At 49.6% G+C, this 16,555-nt stretch overlaps 2 protein-coding genes across 2 annotated transcripts; one reads left to right on the top strand and one right to left on the bottom strand.

Moving 5' to 3' along the window:
• Nucleotides 1-2,345: 2,345 nt before the first annotated feature.
• Nucleotides 2,346-6,426, bottom strand: EMWEY_00041530 (hypothetical protein, conserved; the record flags this gene model as incomplete). The annotated part of the gene is made up of 7 exons (XM_013482678.1): nt 2,346-3,465; nt 3,670-3,964; nt 4,238-4,428; nt 4,622-4,687; nt 4,977-5,094; nt 5,318-5,432; nt 5,833-6,426. The coding sequence occupies 7 exons, from the start codon at nt 6,424-6,426 to the stop codon at nt 2,346-2,348; spliced, it is 2,499 nt and encodes an 832-aa protein (XP_013338132.1).
• Nucleotides 6,427-11,740: 5,314 nt separating this feature from the next.
• Nucleotides 11,741-16,019, top strand: EMWEY_00041520 (Chromosome III, complete sequence, related; the record flags this gene model as incomplete). Its single annotated transcript, XM_013482677.1, has 11 exons — nt 11,741-11,819; nt 12,011-12,115; nt 12,569-12,733; nt 13,037-13,141; nt 13,335-13,643; nt 13,769-13,949; nt 14,564-14,627; nt 15,104-15,226; nt 15,564-15,631; nt 15,781-15,812; nt 15,982-16,019. 11 exons carry the CDS (start codon nt 11,741-11,743, stop codon nt 16,017-16,019), a joined length of 1,269 nt encoding a protein of 422 aa, XP_013338131.1.
• Nucleotides 16,020-16,555: the final 536 nt, after the last annotated feature.

The following is a 16,555-nucleotide window of genomic DNA, read 5'->3' as shown; positions in this document are numbered from 1 at the left end:
CATCCTAGCCCACCTACCACTATCAGCCACAGGAGCAACAGCAGCAGTTGCTGCTTCTGTTGCTGCTGCCGATAGTGGTTGGAGAGTATCCACCTGAGCAGGCATTAGCACAGCATGAAGATGATAAGGAAGTCCACCTGCAACAATAGCAGCAGCAAAAGCAGCAGCAGTAATTATGTGGTGTGTGTGCGCAGGTCTTATCGATGGGAATACAATGGTTGCGGGGGGACAGCGCACTTTAGGGACACAACTTACTGAAGGTTTGTTTATTTGTTTATTTTATTTCTTTTTGCTGTTTCCTCCTCCTATGTATACATTAGCAGCAACACCTGCAGCAACAACAACAACAGCAGTAGCAGCTGTGTGCGTGGCTTTCCTGCAGATGATCCCAAGACAAAGTCCAGCTCGTGCTCCTGCTAAGGGCAGTACACTGCAGCAGCAGCAGCAGCAGCAGTTGCTGCTTCTGCAGCATCAGCCACAGCTTCTGCTGTAGGTTCAGCCGCAGCAGCATCACTCGAACAAGAAGACGATGCAGTAGCACGAGCAGCAGCGGCATCAACAACAACACTATCACCAGAAGCAACACTAGAATTAGCAGCAGCACCAGCAACAGCAGCAGCAGAAACAGCAGCAGCAGCAGCAGCTGGTATCTGTTGTTTATATGGTAGGGAATTTTCTGTGAAATGTCTACTCACGCGCCTCAAAGGCAACAAAAGTTTTACTTATTTATATTGTCAAACTTGCTATTTTATTTGCTTTAAACACTTCCTCTTTATATGTATTATTCCTTTTACATATTGTTTCTTATATATAATATATAATATAGGTACTATGTATACACATATATACATATATTACTTATGTGTGGCTGTTGCTGCTGTTGTTGCTGCTGCAACGGAGTCAGCAAGGCAAAAAAAACAGTTAAACCGTAAACACTAGGCATCAAAAGTCTTCTCCTAGCCTGCTGCTCCACACTGGCCCCAGGGGAAGGTGCAGCAACCGCTGCATGGTGCAGCTGCGCTTGTTGCAGCAGCAGAACCCTGCGGCTAAGTAGAGGCAGAGAGGGAGGGACAATACAGAAGGGCAGGTAAAGAAGAAACAATAAAAAGGAGGCGTAGACAAGAAATAGACAGGCAATTAGGAAATAAAAAGGAGAGGATAAAAAGGCAACAAATAATATGACAATATAAACGGAGAAGAGACAAAAAAGACAACAGCAAAGGAGGCAATAAGTCATCTGCTCTCGTCACTGCAGCACCAGACAGCGTGCTGTATCCCGTGGGCACTCATGATGCAACAGCAGCAGCACAGCAGTGGCAGCACTGCAACCCACCAGAAAAGCGGCGGCAACAGCAGCAGCAACAGCAGCAGCGCAGGCACAGCAACCAGAGGAACAGCAGCGCAGGAACACCAACCACCTCCAGCAGCAGCAACAGCAAACCAACAACTGCAGCAGCATAGCAACAGCAACATATGTTGCCCAGTGGTCTATCTGTGTTATAGCTGGAGCAGCCAACCGCATGCGCTGATAGCTCAGTTGGGAGAGCGTTAGACTGAAGATCTAAAGGTCCCTGGTTCGATCCCGGGTCAGCGCGTCCTAACTGACTAAACTATATTAAATTGATTGAATTGATTACAATTAATTCGATCAACTCAGTTTTATTAGTTAGAATTTACCTTGGCAACTCTCTCCTAGTACAAACTAGTCCTATAAAAATAAAAAATTCAAGAAAAACTACATATACGCATATGCTGAGGTCTGTTGGCAACAAAAGCTGTTTATGCTGCCGCTAGAGCTGCGGCAACTGCTGCTCGCCCTAACTGTTGCCAACCCCCCGCTGCAACGGCCAGCTGCAACAGAAGCAGCGGCGGCTGCAGCAGCAGAAGGGGAGTAAGCAGTAGCAATGCCAGCCCCATCGCTAACAGCAGCACAAGCAGCAGCAACAGCAGCAGCAACAGCAGCAGCAGAAGCATCACCACAAGTTGGATGCAAAGCATTTGAATTCAAAATGGTAAACAGCAGCAAACTGTTTGGAGACAAAGCCTCCTCAGCTGCTGCCAGCGTTGCCTGCAGCCGCAGCAGCGCCATATTAAAAATACAAAAATTTTGCTGCTGCTGCATGCATGCTGCTGTACAGCAGCAGCATGAGCAGCAGCAGGAGCAGGAGCAGAAGCAAGACCATCTGTGATGACTGTTTGCTGTAGCATCCCTACAGCTGTTTCTCAGCTGCTGCGCCTCGCACAGAAGCAGAAACAACAACATGCTGCTGCTGCTGCTACTACTACAGCTCCTGCCTCTGCTGCTGCTGCTTCTGCTACTGGTGCTGACTTCGATATGCTCTATGCTACCCGGAGCTAGCTTGAGCAGTCTCTTGTTGCGTAAGAGGAGACACTTCTGCTGCTGTTGCTTCTGTTGCAACGTTGCTGGTGTCATTTTGTCTCTTTGGAGACAGCAGCTGTCCCTGTTCTTCTTTGGCATGCGATGATGAGAGCCCCCCCTCCGCTGCTGCTGCTGCAGTCACAGGAGCAGCTGCTGTTGCTGGTGCTGCTGCTGTTGCCTCATTGTCTGTCGGAGCTTTGGTAACTCCCGGTGCTTCTTCTGAGGGTGCCTCGGCTGCCGCCGGTGTTGCTGGTGCTGCAGGTTGTGCTGGTGCTGCGGCTGCTGTTGGTGGTGCTGCTGTTGGTGGTGCTGCTATTGGTGGTGCAGCCGGCACTGCTGCTTCTGGCGCCGCTGCTGTTGGTGGAGATGCTGGTACTGCTGCTGTTGACGGTGCTGCTGCTGGTGGTGCTGCCGCTGATGGTGCTGCTGTTGCTCCTGATGGTTCTGCTGCCGCTGGAGCAGCTGCTGCTACAGCAGGTGTATCTTCTGTTGCAAGTGTATGTTCTGCCGCAGGTGTTTGTTCTGCTTCAGGTATCTCTTCTGCTGCATGTGTATGTTCTGTTGCCTGTGTATCCTCTGCTGCAGGTGTGTGTTCTGCTGCAGGTGTATGTTCTGGTGCAGAAGCACCTTCTTCTGCAGTTGCTTGTTCTGCTGCTCCTGCTGCTGCTACTGTTGCTGCTGCACCATATTGATCAGGAATTTGTATTTTATTTTGCTTCATTTTTTCTCTCTGTTTTTTCAATCTTTCTTCTACCCATTTTTGTTCTACGCCTTTTTCACAAAGACTCCGCAAGTCCATTATAAAACGTTCTACAATGGATCTCCGTAACCTGGAGGTGCCCTTGCGGCCCCCCTTTCCTGCTGCTCCCTTTTTGTTGCTCCCCCGGGAAGCTGGCAAGGGCAGCGCACTGCTGTCGGGGTTGTAAGAAACAACAGCAGCAGACAGACGGCCCCCTCTTCCCGCTGCGGCTGCTGCTTCTGCTGCTGCCTCTGCTGTGGAGCTTGCGCCTGATAAGCGGCTCTTCTTTCTTTCCTGTCTCCTCTGCCGCTTTAACTGCTCGAGTTTTACTTGTGTCTCCATTTCCCTAAGAATAAAGATAAATTATCAGCAAGTAGATTAATGCAGTTAATAATGATTAGCATTCAATATGTATTATTATAGTGATGTTTAATATCTCATTACTATTATTAGTACTAATATTAGTACTACTACTATTAGTAGTAATACGACTACTATTATTATTATTTATATACGTATATGATATACGTATAAAGATGTGCTGACATACCATAGACAGACGAGCATAGCATCAAAGAATTCTGGAGAGAAGTTTTGTAAGACGCAATCCTTGACCTTATGATTACTCTTCCCTCCCTTTTCATTATTATCATTATAGTCATCATTATTCTTATTTTTATTTTTACTACTATATTTATTAACAGATCTCTTAAAGAAAACTTTTGTCTTAGAATAACTCCAATGCCCATCTAACAAATCCCACGCACTGATCGCTCCCAACTTCTCCGCGCTCAAACCGCGAGCTGCTTGCAAGTCCGACTTGCTGTAGTATGTTAAGAAAGCCTCTATAAACATATAACACACATACATATAATATATAATGTATAATATACACTACTTATATGTTATATATATAAAGGATGCATTTATGGGAACAAATATATGTTTAAATGGGCATATACATGTGGTGTTATATGTTTGTATGTGTATATGTTTGAGCCTTTGTACATATATACATATATACATGTATATAGAACTATACGTATGCCGCTACTACTACTCGTACTCGTACAACAACAACAACTGCTGCTGCTGCTGTGTCTTACGGGGTTACCTACCGGGATCTGTCCCGTCCATAACAAAGAATCGTAGGCGAGAAGCAGTAATTGCTGGGCTCCATAGGAGACTTAGCTTTGCTGCTAAGCATCCCCTCTTCCCCACATCCCATGCTTGATGGTAACCTAATCTTAAAGAACTTAAAGGGGGAATATTATCCCCTGCAGGCTGCCAAGCGCTCTCACGAATCTCCCTATGGCACAAACCCTAAACCCTAATTCTCGATACTCCACGCGGGGAATGCAATTCATACGGTTAAGAGGGATAGGTATTAGCGTCTTAATGTCTAATCAACGACCAGAGGGTAACACCACCGCTACATAGTCTGCTAGAGTTTAAGGTTTAGGGTTTAGGGATTAGCGTCTAGGGTTTAGGGTACAGCTCACGCAATCTCTTCTGCTGTGATGAGAGGCTCATCATCCGCCACTTGCAGATGATCCGCCACCTCGTCGCTGCAAAACACAAGACCAACTCTCAGCTGCCCGCATGATCGGTTAGCTACTTAGCTACCTAGCTAGCTAGCTGCCTCAGCAGGGGCACATACACCGCGAATTGAAGGAAAGCCTCCTGTGCAGCCGACTATCTAGATGCTTAGCTGGCTAGCTGGCGAGCTAGTGGTAGCCAGCTAACTACACTCAGGCCTCAAGCTGTGAAGCCGTTGTTCCTTTGACGACTAACTGCCTCTACTATACCAACGGCACCAGCGGCGTAGCAGCAGCAGCAGCAGCAGTGGTTGAATACCTGATATCTTGTTTGCGCTGTCTGTCTCTCCTTCGAATTCTTTGTCTAAATTTCCCCCCATAATTCTCAGAGGCGGCAGCAGCTAAATCCGCGCTGTCGCTGTGGCCCACAGGCTCCTCTGCAGCAGCAGCAGCAGCAACAGAAACCGCCAACAACAGCATTAATTGACGTCGCCGTAGCAACATCGAGACAAAAACACAAAAGCAGCACCAGGAGCTGCTGCAGCCAACAGCAGGAAAGGGCAACAGTTGCAGCAGCAACTGCAGAGGGGACAGACGCAGCTGGCCAACGAACAGCAGCAGCAGCAGCAGCAGAAGCAGTAGCAGAAGAGAGGAACTCACCGGCAAAGACATCTTCAATTTGCTGTGAGTCGATCTGCTGCAGCTGCTCCTCCCAATCCTCCCCAAGAAGTTTCTGGTAGAATCCGCTTAGGTCCTTAGAAGGCGCAGTCTGTGGCTGTACAACAGCAGCAGCAACAGCAACAGCAGCAACAGCAGCAGCAGGAACAGCAACAGCAGCAGCAGCAACAGCAGCAGCAACAGCAGCAGCAGCAACAGCAACAGCAACAACAGCAGCAGCACCGCACCAGCAACAGCAGCAGCAGCACCGCAGCAGCAACAACAACAAGGATTGCAGCAGTGAGGGGAAAACCTTCAAGGAGCAACGAACTGTCAGACCAAAATAGCAGAGACATGATGGACGCATCAAACGCCGGAACAGCGACAGCAGCAGCAGTAGAAGCCGAAGCAGCAGCAGCAGCACAGCGAGTTCGCTTTTCCTAATAAGCCATGACAGTATACATTGCTTGTTATTCCCCTTAGCTGCAGCCAGCCCTAAACCCTAGAACCTAGCTTACGGTGTCTAGGGTTTGTGTGTGATTGTCTGCTGGGGCTGGTGCTGCTGCTGCTGCTGCTGCTGCTGCTGATTGTCTCCTTATGAGGGCGGAAGATTCCAAAGACTTTAAAGCAGCACCAACTGCCTCTTGGCTTGGCTTAGGGATCTCCGTATACACTCGAGACCCCACAGGCTGCAGACGCCCTGTGCTTCCTCGTGTTAACGTCCCGTCAACCAGTGAGCTGCTGCTGCTGCTGCTGCCGCCGCTGCTGCCGCTGCTGTTGTTGTTGTTGCTGCTGCTGTTATCTTCAAACTTGACTGTCCGTTGGCTGCGCAGCGGATGCAGAGAGGACGAAGCCGGAGCTGTTGCGGCCACCGCCGGATGCTCCGGCTGCTCTGCCTGCTTCTTCTGCTGCTGCTCCTGCTGATCCTGTTGCCGCTGCTCCTCCTGTTCCTGATCCTGCACTTGTTGCTGCATCTCCTGCTGCTTTACTTCCTCATCTTTGTGGTTCTCTTTGGCTGGGTGCTCCTGCTGCTCCTGCTGCTCCTGCTGCTGCTCGACTATTGTTGTGGATCCCCTCCTCAATGGCAGGGCTTCCGCTGCTGCAGACTCCATCGCGACTCCCCTCGTGCCCTTACATTTCTGATAAAATTCTGGCTGCTGCTGCTTCTGCTGCAGTGCTGCAGCGCTCCGAGTGTAGCAATGAACCCAGCGCAGCAGCGCCTCTGTGTCGCCTTAGTGTTATTTGTTTTAAGACAACAGATAAGGAAAGAGTTCTCTTTTTCTGCTTGCAGCTCAGCCCAGTTATAGTCCTATTAAGACGACAAACGCCGAGGGCCCCATATGCTGTTGCTGCAGCATCAGCAGCAGCAGCCGAGGAGCAGCAGCGGCAGCAGCTGCAATGATGTAGCGGTCCGTTGGGATGGATCTTTCCTCCAGTCTGCCTACAGTTTTATGTTCATAGGTTTAAAATGCGTTGATTTCGTTGGAATACCATATACGGTAATAACAAATGAAGATGAAAGCATTTAATTTAACTGCAGCAGCAGCATAAGCGGACGGACAGCCGGCTGCCTCTGCTGCACCAGTGGTTAGACAGGTACGTGAAGTCTAGAGAAAGCCTCTTTCTTAGTTAAAATTATAAAACTCAGATAACTTTATTTATGTTTAATGCAAAAACTGTCGTGTGAATGCACCCAGTGCTCCCTGCAATGCTGGCGGCGGCGACAGAAGCAGGAGCAGCAGTAGCAGCAACAGCAGCAGCAGAAGCACACCAGGCAGCCAGCAGCACTCAGGCAGCATGTGCATGCATTCAGAAGGACTGTGCTACCTGATAGAGAAAACATTATATTGGGGGGCCCCAGGGGCCCCAGAGACCCAATGGGGGCCCCACATGCTGCCAAGGTCGGACCACAGCGGCCGACAGGGCCGGGTGTAGAGTATACTGCTGCTGCTGCTTCCGCCGTCGCTACAGCAGCAGCTGATGCTGCTTCAACAGCTGCTACTGCTGCTGGTTACAGTGCTGCTGTTGTTGTTTCTGCGTGTTGCGCTGCTGATGCTGCCCCTTTGCCGTTTCGGCTGTTCTGCTGCTCTTGTAGGAGCCTAGTAGCTACAAGTAGCCGTTAGGTGCAATTCGGGGGTTTATATTTGCTACTGAACTGCAACAAATGCTCTTGGGTAGCAAGGAAGGTGTCGTTATCTGTTGTAGTCTGCAGCAACAAATGGAACTAGAAGGCGCTGTCTCATTTTGCTGCTGCTGCTACTACTACTATTGCTGCTGCTGTGATGTACCTAACTTCTGCTGCTCTGGTGCGGCCAGCTGCTGCATACTACTGTTGCAGCTGCAGGGAAGGAAAATCTGCTGCTTGTGGTAATCTTTTGTGGTCATGCATGCGCGCATGCATGCAGCAATTGGGTCTTTCCTACTCTTTCTCGACTGCTTCTGCTTCTTTGTGTGTTGCTAGTTTTCTGTTTGTTGTCTCCTTGTACTTTTCGATCTTTTGCTTGTGAGCTTCAACAGCCTAAACTCCTTTTACGTTAAAAGACAGGCAAATACAACAAACAACCAAGAGAGAAAAACAAACGAAACAAACAAGGAGAGGACACAATGAAGAAAACTAAGTTTTGTTGCTGCAAGATAATGCACCTGAGGGTTCAGCTAATTAGACTGATAGAGCACCTAAGGGTTCAGCTAATTAGACTGCTACGGCAAGGAAAGGAGGCAATAACGAGACAGCTACGTTATTTCAGGTGTCTCCTTAGCTCTCTGCTTGCAGCAGCAGCTTCTGCTGCTGCTGCCAACAGCAGCACCTCCAAGTACTGCTACAAAGAGAGGCAGTAGAAGCAGCGAGATCTGCTGCTGATCTCGCCAGAAGTGCTGCCGCTGCTGCTGCAGTTTCTGCTGCTGTCCATTCTTTCGCCGACCAGCATATAGAACAAAACACGTGAAAGAGTGCACTTTGTTTATTTGGATTAAATAAGAAGTAACAGGAAACGTTCTCGAATCCTCCTAATTAATCAAGACACGCGCTGACCCGGGATCGAACCAGGGACCTTTAGATCTTCAGTCTAACGCTCTCCCAACTGAGCTATCAGCGCATGCGGCGCGTCTCCTTTCTTTAAAGCAACAGGCACAAGCGAACAGCAACCAGCAGCAACAGCTGCAGGAACAGCAAAAGCAGTAAGGCTCAGAGGCGTGCCAAAGTGTGCATCTATTGAGGCTTTTGTTCACACACTCCATGCATGCATGGCTGCGAGCATGCATGTACGAGGTGGTGAGCCTTTTCAGGTCTACCTTTTAATGGGTATAGTTAGGGAGAGTCTGCAGGGAAGCACGTTGTGCTGTGGGACCTCTAACGCCCTTTGCTGTTCTCTCGTCCTCTGCTGCAGGACGGGTTGCCGCAGCACAGCAGCTCCACAGCTGCAGCGGAGAGCAGTGCAGCAGGCAGCAGCAACAGCAACAACCTCTTCTGAGGTCTTACTTTTAGAAGCATATTCAAGCAAAGAGAAGCAAAGAGTGCTGCCTAAAGACCGTGGTAAGGAAGATCTTCTATAGGAGCTGCTTGCTAGCTAGGAGACTCAGTCTGTACAATTCCCCTTTTGCTGGATTAATTTTAATTATTTTTAATTTAATTGAGGCTTGTACACAAACAAACTAAAGGCCATCCTTCAGATCGCCGTTCCTGCAAGTTGTGTTGCCCGTGCCCACCAGGTTGCTTACAGTTGCCCTTACGGCGCGTTGTGCCCGAACCCTATCATATGAGGAAATGTTGGCATTTTTTATAATTTAATGCATGAAATTAGTATTTGGAAATATAATTTTAGTTTAATTTTCAAATACTACAAGAACTCTCAAAGGAAAGTGAACAGCAGCTGCTGCGTGGGGCTGAGCTGGGGCTGCTGCTCGGAGCTTCCCCCCGCGACTGCCTGCAGCAGGGGGTGGTGCGCAGCAGCATCTTGCGGTGTTTTGCTAGCTCACACCCGTGTGGGAAGGCTGTCGTAAGTGACGCCTTCCGAACGTCCCTATGGGCCTAACCCTAAACAATAAACGCAGACATAGTCGCACGCCGACCGGCAGAGAATGACCCATGGTGGTGGTTGTGCTCTATGTATATGTATATGTGTGTAGATGTATGTATGTGGGTCTGTGTCGTGTTGGTTGTGCGGGGTGTATCTACACCTGAAGTCTGCGTAGTTGATAGTAGGCTTATGCCGAAGGCGGCGGGTTTTTCTATGGGTTAACACCGCAAAGAAACAAAACCCATAAAGCCCTGCTCGCGGGTGTATCTGCGGGGCTTTAGACGAGGCGTCCATCAGCCTGAGCAGCGACAGCAAAGCTCAGTGTCTGCGGGTTCGCTCCCGGCCTCTTACTAACTTCTAAACCCTTAAGAGACACGCGCTGGTGCGGGGTATTCATTGTCGTCTTCCTTTTCTTGGTTGTGTTTGTGTATTGGACTGTGGGAAGGGAGGAGGGGAGTGCCTTTCTATTGATATTATTCCTGTTGCCCATCGTTGTATTACTAGAGGGGGTTAGTGGAAATTTCTGGGAATGAGGTCTCCTTATGTTATGTTAGAGGGAACCACGGCAAAGTTATTTATTCGATTTGTGTTGCTTCAACTTATTTAGTCTTTGCTGCTTCTACTCGTCTAGTTATTGATGTCTTTACTTATTTATCCTTTGTTGCTTCAACTCATTTATTTCTCTGTTGCTCCCTTTTATTCAGGCCTGGTTGCTTCTCCTCTTTTAGCCATTGTTCCTTCTGTTTATTGGACATATTTCGCTTCCTTTCATTTAAGGTACCTTCTTTAGTGGAACTATTTCGTTGCTGTTTATTGCCTATATGTTTGTGCAAGTCTTCATCGTGAGGGAATGTTGGCGGTCTATGTCTGTCTAGTATAATGGCGTTCATCTGCAGCCGCATGTACACCTGGGGAAACTCCGCAGTTTAGGCTGTTGCATGCATGGCGCTTCGGTGCCAACAACTGCTAGTACGCAGGGCGAGGGCAGGAGCAGCGATAGCTGGTGCTCAGCCACTTCTGCTGTTGAGGGGTTAAGGGGTTGGTTTGTATTGATTGATTGCTTGATAGCTGCGTGTTACTTGTTCCTCGCTCTAACAATGCTTGGGGTGGCAGCAACGAAGACTGCATTCAAGGGACCGTTTTTTTCTCTGCTAGTGTATGGTATGCATTAAGTGTTCCCCTCACACGTCTGTATTGCATATATTGGATTCCCCAGTTCCTCTCTTTGTTTCGTTGTGCATGCATTTTTTTGTGTCCTTCATGTTCCTCATGCGGCATCAAGCTGTTGTAGCGTATATAAGAGCACACCTTCCTGGAATCTATAAGGTTACAGGGACTACGGTGTATATATAGCTTGCATGGGTGGATGCGTACATGCAACCATGCATGCATCTAACGTGTATATATGCAGCTGTCCCTGCGCGTATGTGTGTTCATATTTTCTCTTTACTGACACTATGAGCAACAGTAAGCTGAGGCCTGTCTCCAGTCGTACCTTCCGGGGTTTTGCGTGAAGTTATACTTAAGATGCGACTCAAGGGCTGCGCACTAAGGTGAAAATTAATTTAGAAATACATTTTCCTTTTAATTTGAATAAATCTTCTAAAAACTGCAGCATACATGGGCTGTCCCTACAGTGCGGACGGCGGCAGCGGGTGTTGGTTGGTGGTGCTTCTAGGGGGGAAAACTGTCCATGATTGTTCCCTTTTACATGATTTTATTTGTAGTCCAAGCAAGAGAAGTTCATTAGATTTGATTTAAAGTCCCAAAGAGAAAAATCGGAAAATGACCTTTAGTGGTCAGCCGGCGGCCTTGCCGATGGTTCGATGGCCGCAGCGTGCGCTGCAGCGAGGTTTTCTTTGTTGTGGTGCATGCACGTGTTTTCGTGTTGTATTTCTTCCTTTGTCTTAAAAGTAATATACTATTTGAGGTCGGAAAACTTGTTTTTACTTAGAGTCGCCGTGCAACAGCACAAGCACGTGCAGACGGTTCCCATCGGGATGTGTGAAGGTTGCCTGCTGCGACTTTTCATCTTCGCTACTTTATTCTTCTTCTGATGTTTTATTTTATTTGACCTCAATTTAACTCACTTGATCTCTTTTTTGCCCCAAAGCTCCCTTGCATCGCTCAGAGGTTGCACCGACCCACTGCTCAGGCCAGTGCAGCAGCGGCTCACGGGGTGTCTGCAACACTCAAGCCCGTAGCAGCGCATGCAGCAACTTTCCCTCCTTTCTTCTATCAGCAGGAAGCCTGTCTGTATATCCTTCTCTGCTGCCTTTAACCTTAAGGCCCCAACACCCGTCACAACAACCCCCCCCTCGCCCTGCCCCCGTCGACATCCGATACAAACCGCTGCTCCTGCATGCACGCACTTAAGACAACAAAAAATGATTATAAGCACCGGTCCACCATGAAGACTCACGCCTACGACCGACACCCTGCGGTGCCGCCTGCGGAGCAGCGGCCGCATCCTCAAGTCCTAGAAACAAGTGACTCCTTCTTTAGCTCCTAAAACAGAGTAGAAAGGACTTTATAGAAGTGTTCTTCCTATTTGGAGTTATCTGCAGCTGAATAGTTATTCTTCTTGAGCATGAACTCGGCAGCGTCTGTGCAGTTGTCAGGGGAACCGCATTTATGAGGTGTACTGGGCAGCCGCGTACGTGCTTGTTTGCTGCTGCAGTGCTAGATGAATTGGAGGATAAAGTCCGCCATTACTTCTTGTTATACATGAAGGAGAAGCAAAAAAGACAAAAGGCTGAGAAATTCTCCTACTGGCTGCAGCGAGGTGCCTATACTCATGGTGTTGCTGCTTTGCTGGTGGTGGTGCTGTTGTTGGTGTGCCGCTGGTTTCGCTGTTGCTCTTGTTGCGTATGCCCCTGCTGATCATGGTACTACTACTACTGCTGCTGCTCTTGCTTGTCCCCTTGTTGCTGCTGCCTATGGTATTCCTATGTTGCTTATGGTATTCCTGCTGTCGCCGTTGCTGTCGTTGTGGCTGTTGCTGCTGCTGTCGCTACTACTTCCGCCGTTGCGGTTGTTGTTATCGTAGCTGCTGTTGTTGTTGCTGTTGTTGCTTCTGCCGTGGTTGGCGTTGCTGCTGCTGCTGCAGTTGTTGCTTGTGGTGGAGTCTGTCTGTGTCCGTCTAGTATCTATCTTTAGTTTGTCCGAGTGTCTCTGTAGCTGTCCGCAACACCAACTGACCATTGGTGTTGCAATGGAGTGTACGCACACTGCGCAGAGGTGGCAGACAGCCGGCAGCAGCTTGAAGATAGCCGCAGTGCTGCAGCTGCATTAGAGGCGAAGCTGCTGGAGATAAGAGGGGATCCCGATGCTGTGAGGGACACTGTGCAGCGGGTCGACCTTATGTATGCACAAATCGATACTCTCGTTCAAGCATTTGCAGGTAACCTCGCCTGCTGCTGCTGCTGCTACTAATGCTGTTCCTATTGCTATTGCGTCCACGGTGGCTGCTGGTGGTGCTGTTGCTATTGCTGCTGTGGCTGCAAACAGATGGTCGCGCTTTGTGGACGCGCGTGCTTCGGTGCGAAGGCAGCAGCAGCGATGGCAGCACAAGCAGCAGCAACAGGAATACCAACTGGCTCTCTGTATTGCTTCCACCTGCATCAGTTTGGGGTTGTTTGCTGGGGAATGTTAGCTGGCGATATGCTGCATGCGGTTTGCTGCTGCATGCATTTTGCTGTTGCAGGTGTCTGCAGCTTCGTAGCGACGCAAGAGGCAGACAAGGCGACGGTGCTGCAGTGTGTATTGGAGTACTTATATCCATGCAGAGCTCTTGACCCGCGTCTCGGCTGTAAGGCTCTGTTGCTGCTGCTGTTCTGCCGTTCCTGCTGTTGCTGCCGGTGCTGTTGTTGCTGTCTTTGTTGCATGACGGGAGCCAGGTTTTCTGTGGGCTGTTTATGAGGAGAGAGCGAATGGAGTGCCAGATATTTGCTACTTTCGACTGCTGCGAGCGCTGCGGTTGCTGCTGTTGCTTGCATGCGCAGCGCTTTACGGGGCATTGTACTACTACCGCTTGGGGGAGCGCAAGGGCCTGCCGCAGCAGCCACCGCCTCCTCCCGAGCCAAAGTTTATGCCTGTGTACGAGGTAATGGGGCCTTGGATCCAACCGTCTCCATTCACTGCAACCCCAGCTCCCCCCTTACATGCAACGAAGTTCGATGCTGCCTTAGCTGCTACCCTTGAAGCAGCCAAAGCACAAGAGGTCGCCCAGGAAGACCCGCAGCGGCAGCCCAAAAAGGCAGCAGCTTCGCCGCTTAGTAGAGCCAAGGAAGCTCAGACAATCGCAACTACCAGTAAGGCGCAAGACTGCAGTTGTCTCTGCTCCCTCTTCAGTGTCCTTTGTTACAACATGTCTATAGGAGTTGCTCCTGCAGTCTGTCGCGGGGCTGTTGCTTGGTGCCTTGTGTGTGTGCTGCAGCCAGCTCGGGAACAGCGGCAGCAGGAGCAGCTGGCTCGCGGGCGAAGGCTTCCTTGCCGCAGCAGGCGGCAGATGCTTCTGCCGATGTGGATTTGAAGGGATTTTCAGTTTTATTGGAGGAACTGAGCGGGTTTAAGCGGCCTTCGCTCTCTAAGGGCACGGGAGTAAAGCTTGTTGTACGGTGTGTATACATCACCTGCGGACAGTAGCATACTGCTGTTGTTGCTGCGATGCTTCCCTTTCCCGCTGCTGCTGGTTTCTGCTTACTGCTTTGCTGCCCTTCTTATTCTCCTTCCAAGGTTGCGTATCCTTTCTTGCTCCTGCGTCTACGGGCTTGTTTGCTGTACTCTCCTGCAGTTTTTGGTGTTTTGATTGGCCTGCACCTACCTGTGGCTCCCGCTCCGCACTGTGTCTAATCCCTCTTCCTGTATGCTAGCAGTGTCTATTCTCCTGGTGTTTGGTGTTATCTCGGGTCTATTGATTGTCTGTGTCTCGGTTTTGTCTGTGTTTTATCTTTGGGTTGTCTCTCTCTGCCGCTTTTGCATCGTGCTCTCCTTATAACGAGGCCCCTCCCTCTCTGCTGCTCTCGAGACCAAAAGCACAGCTGACGCACCAAGGAGTGGGCGATAGAGGAGGCGATGCAGATGGGAGATGCGCTGGTCCTGTCACTTTCCGTGTCTTCCTGTCTCTTTCTTCTGTGGCTTGTTGCTGTCTCTCCCACCGTGCCCTGTCCTGTCTCCACGGGATTGGGCTCCATGCCACTATCCGTCCCTCTCTCTGGCTCTGTGGTTGCAGCTTCGATCACGAGAGTTCTGTGGAGGCAAAAAGGAAGGCTGAGCGGTGTATTGTTATCGAAAAGGTACGGAGAGAAAAGCAAAAGCAACACACACATTGTCAATTCAACAAGCTTTACAGGCACCCGCTCATAAAGGCCTTCGGGTCCCAAGGGGGCGCGTAGCTCAAGAAGAGACTGCAGGCACACATAAGACCGCAGGGGTCCCACCGAAGGATTTGCTTCCAGGCCTTAAAGGTGTTTTTGTTCTGTCTGCTTGTTGGCTGTGTATGGCTGTGTGTTAGCTGGCTGAGTCTGCGTCGGTGCCTTTGTGTTTGTGCTTGTTTTATACTGTTCATGGGCATGTGTCGTCTCTATCTCTCGTTCTGTCTCTCTCCCTCTCTTTATGGGCTTGTGTTTGTTTTATTTTCTGTGTGTGGGTCTGTGTTGTCAGTCTACTCCGCTGGCTCTGTCTTTGTCGTCGTGTTTGTTTCTGTTTACTTGACTCTGTCATGTCTTTGTCTCTGTTTAAATGATTTTGTGTGAATATTGTGCCTCCTCAGTGCGATGGGAAGGCTGGAGACGAGAGTGCTTCTATCTACTTCTTAGCAGAGTTGTCTCCTTTGCCTCCTAAGAAGGCAGGCGTCGTGCCCAAGATCTGCATAGACATCTACGACAACAAATCGGTGCTTTAAGCTCACCCTTGGTGTCTTCTTTATTTTCCTTGCTTTCCCTCTGCTCTCTCTCTTCGCTGGATCATTATCATTGAAATAGACCCTTGCGAATGCTTGCCGAGGGGGCCGGACAGAACAGCAGAAGTGCTAGGCAGCTTTTAGAGCGCGGCATCTTGCCCTTTGGGTGTCTCTGTTAGTTGCTGCTCCGTCTGCTGTCAGACTATCAGCTGGCACCCCTCTGGGTGGAGGAGACATTCTCTTGTCAGCTACTTGTGTTCCGTTGAGGCTGTCCGGTGTATCCCGTTGTTGTTTGTGCTGTTTGCTGTCGCTGTCTCTGCATGCATTGCAGCCCACGGGGCTTGGCAGCGCTAACAAACTATTTACGGACCCAGATACGGTGAAGAAGGGAGCTGCATGGTGAGCTAGCTATCTACTAGCCAGCCAGCTAGCTGGCTGTGCAGCTGCGACCGTAGCCACAGGCGACGTCGATGCCGGGGCTTCCTCGGGTGTTCCCCTGTGGAGTTTAATTATATCTTTTGCCTCCTCGTTGCTTTCTGTTTCTGTAGGCAAATAAAGGACGCTAGGGGAACAATCCTGGGTAAGTTTTGCCTTGCCTAGCTGAGCTGTTGGCGTCTAGCTAGCTAGCAGGCTAGCTAGCGAGCTAGCAAGCTTTTTGGCTAGCTGGGTGGGACCCAGCTAGCCACGCTGCCTCTAGGGGAGGAGGGAATGGGTTGTAGGAACTCTGTTCTGCTGTCTGCTATATGCAGGTTCGATAACGGTGTCTATTGCGCCTTTGCCTCTGTAAGCCTCTGGGGGAAATAGAGTCGAACAGCCCTTCGTATGTGTGAGACAGAGCTATCTTTCAGTGATGCACTGCTACTTGGGTTATCTCTCTCTTGTTTGTCTCCTTGCATCTGTGCAGCAACGCATTGCTGCCAGCCCAGGCGAAGAGTGGCGGTGCCAAAGCCTTAGGGGGTGAGTATGCCGTATGCATTGGCTGCAAGTTCCGTTTTTATGATCGGATGGTCGGCATGCGCGCAAGCGTGCAAACTTTTGCTGCTTCTTTTGTCATGCCCTCCATCTGTGTCTTTCATGGAAAAGTTTCTTTTTGCATCAGCACAACTGCCTACTGTTTGAGGCCGCTGGAAGCCTTCCTCTTTCTGTCGAACTGCCTAGTACAACTGTCGAACCATCCACTTCGCTGCATGCAGCTCCACACGTTTCTGCTCTTGCTTTTTAACTCCTTCACAACATAATTTAGTTTTTTGGTTATGGGGATTGCCAGTCGTACGTTCACGTACATCTATGTTCGTTGCGCGCATATATATATATATATATTAT

Source organism: Eimeria maxima, genomic scaffold, assembly GCF_000499605.1.
Source record: "Eimeria maxima Weybridge genomic scaffold, Emw_scaff709, whole genome shotgun sequence".
Taxonomy (NCBI): Eukaryota; Apicomplexa; class Conoidasida; order Eucoccidiorida; family Eimeriidae; genus Eimeria; species Eimeria maxima.
This window is presented reverse-complemented; position numbering and strand designations above follow the sequence as displayed.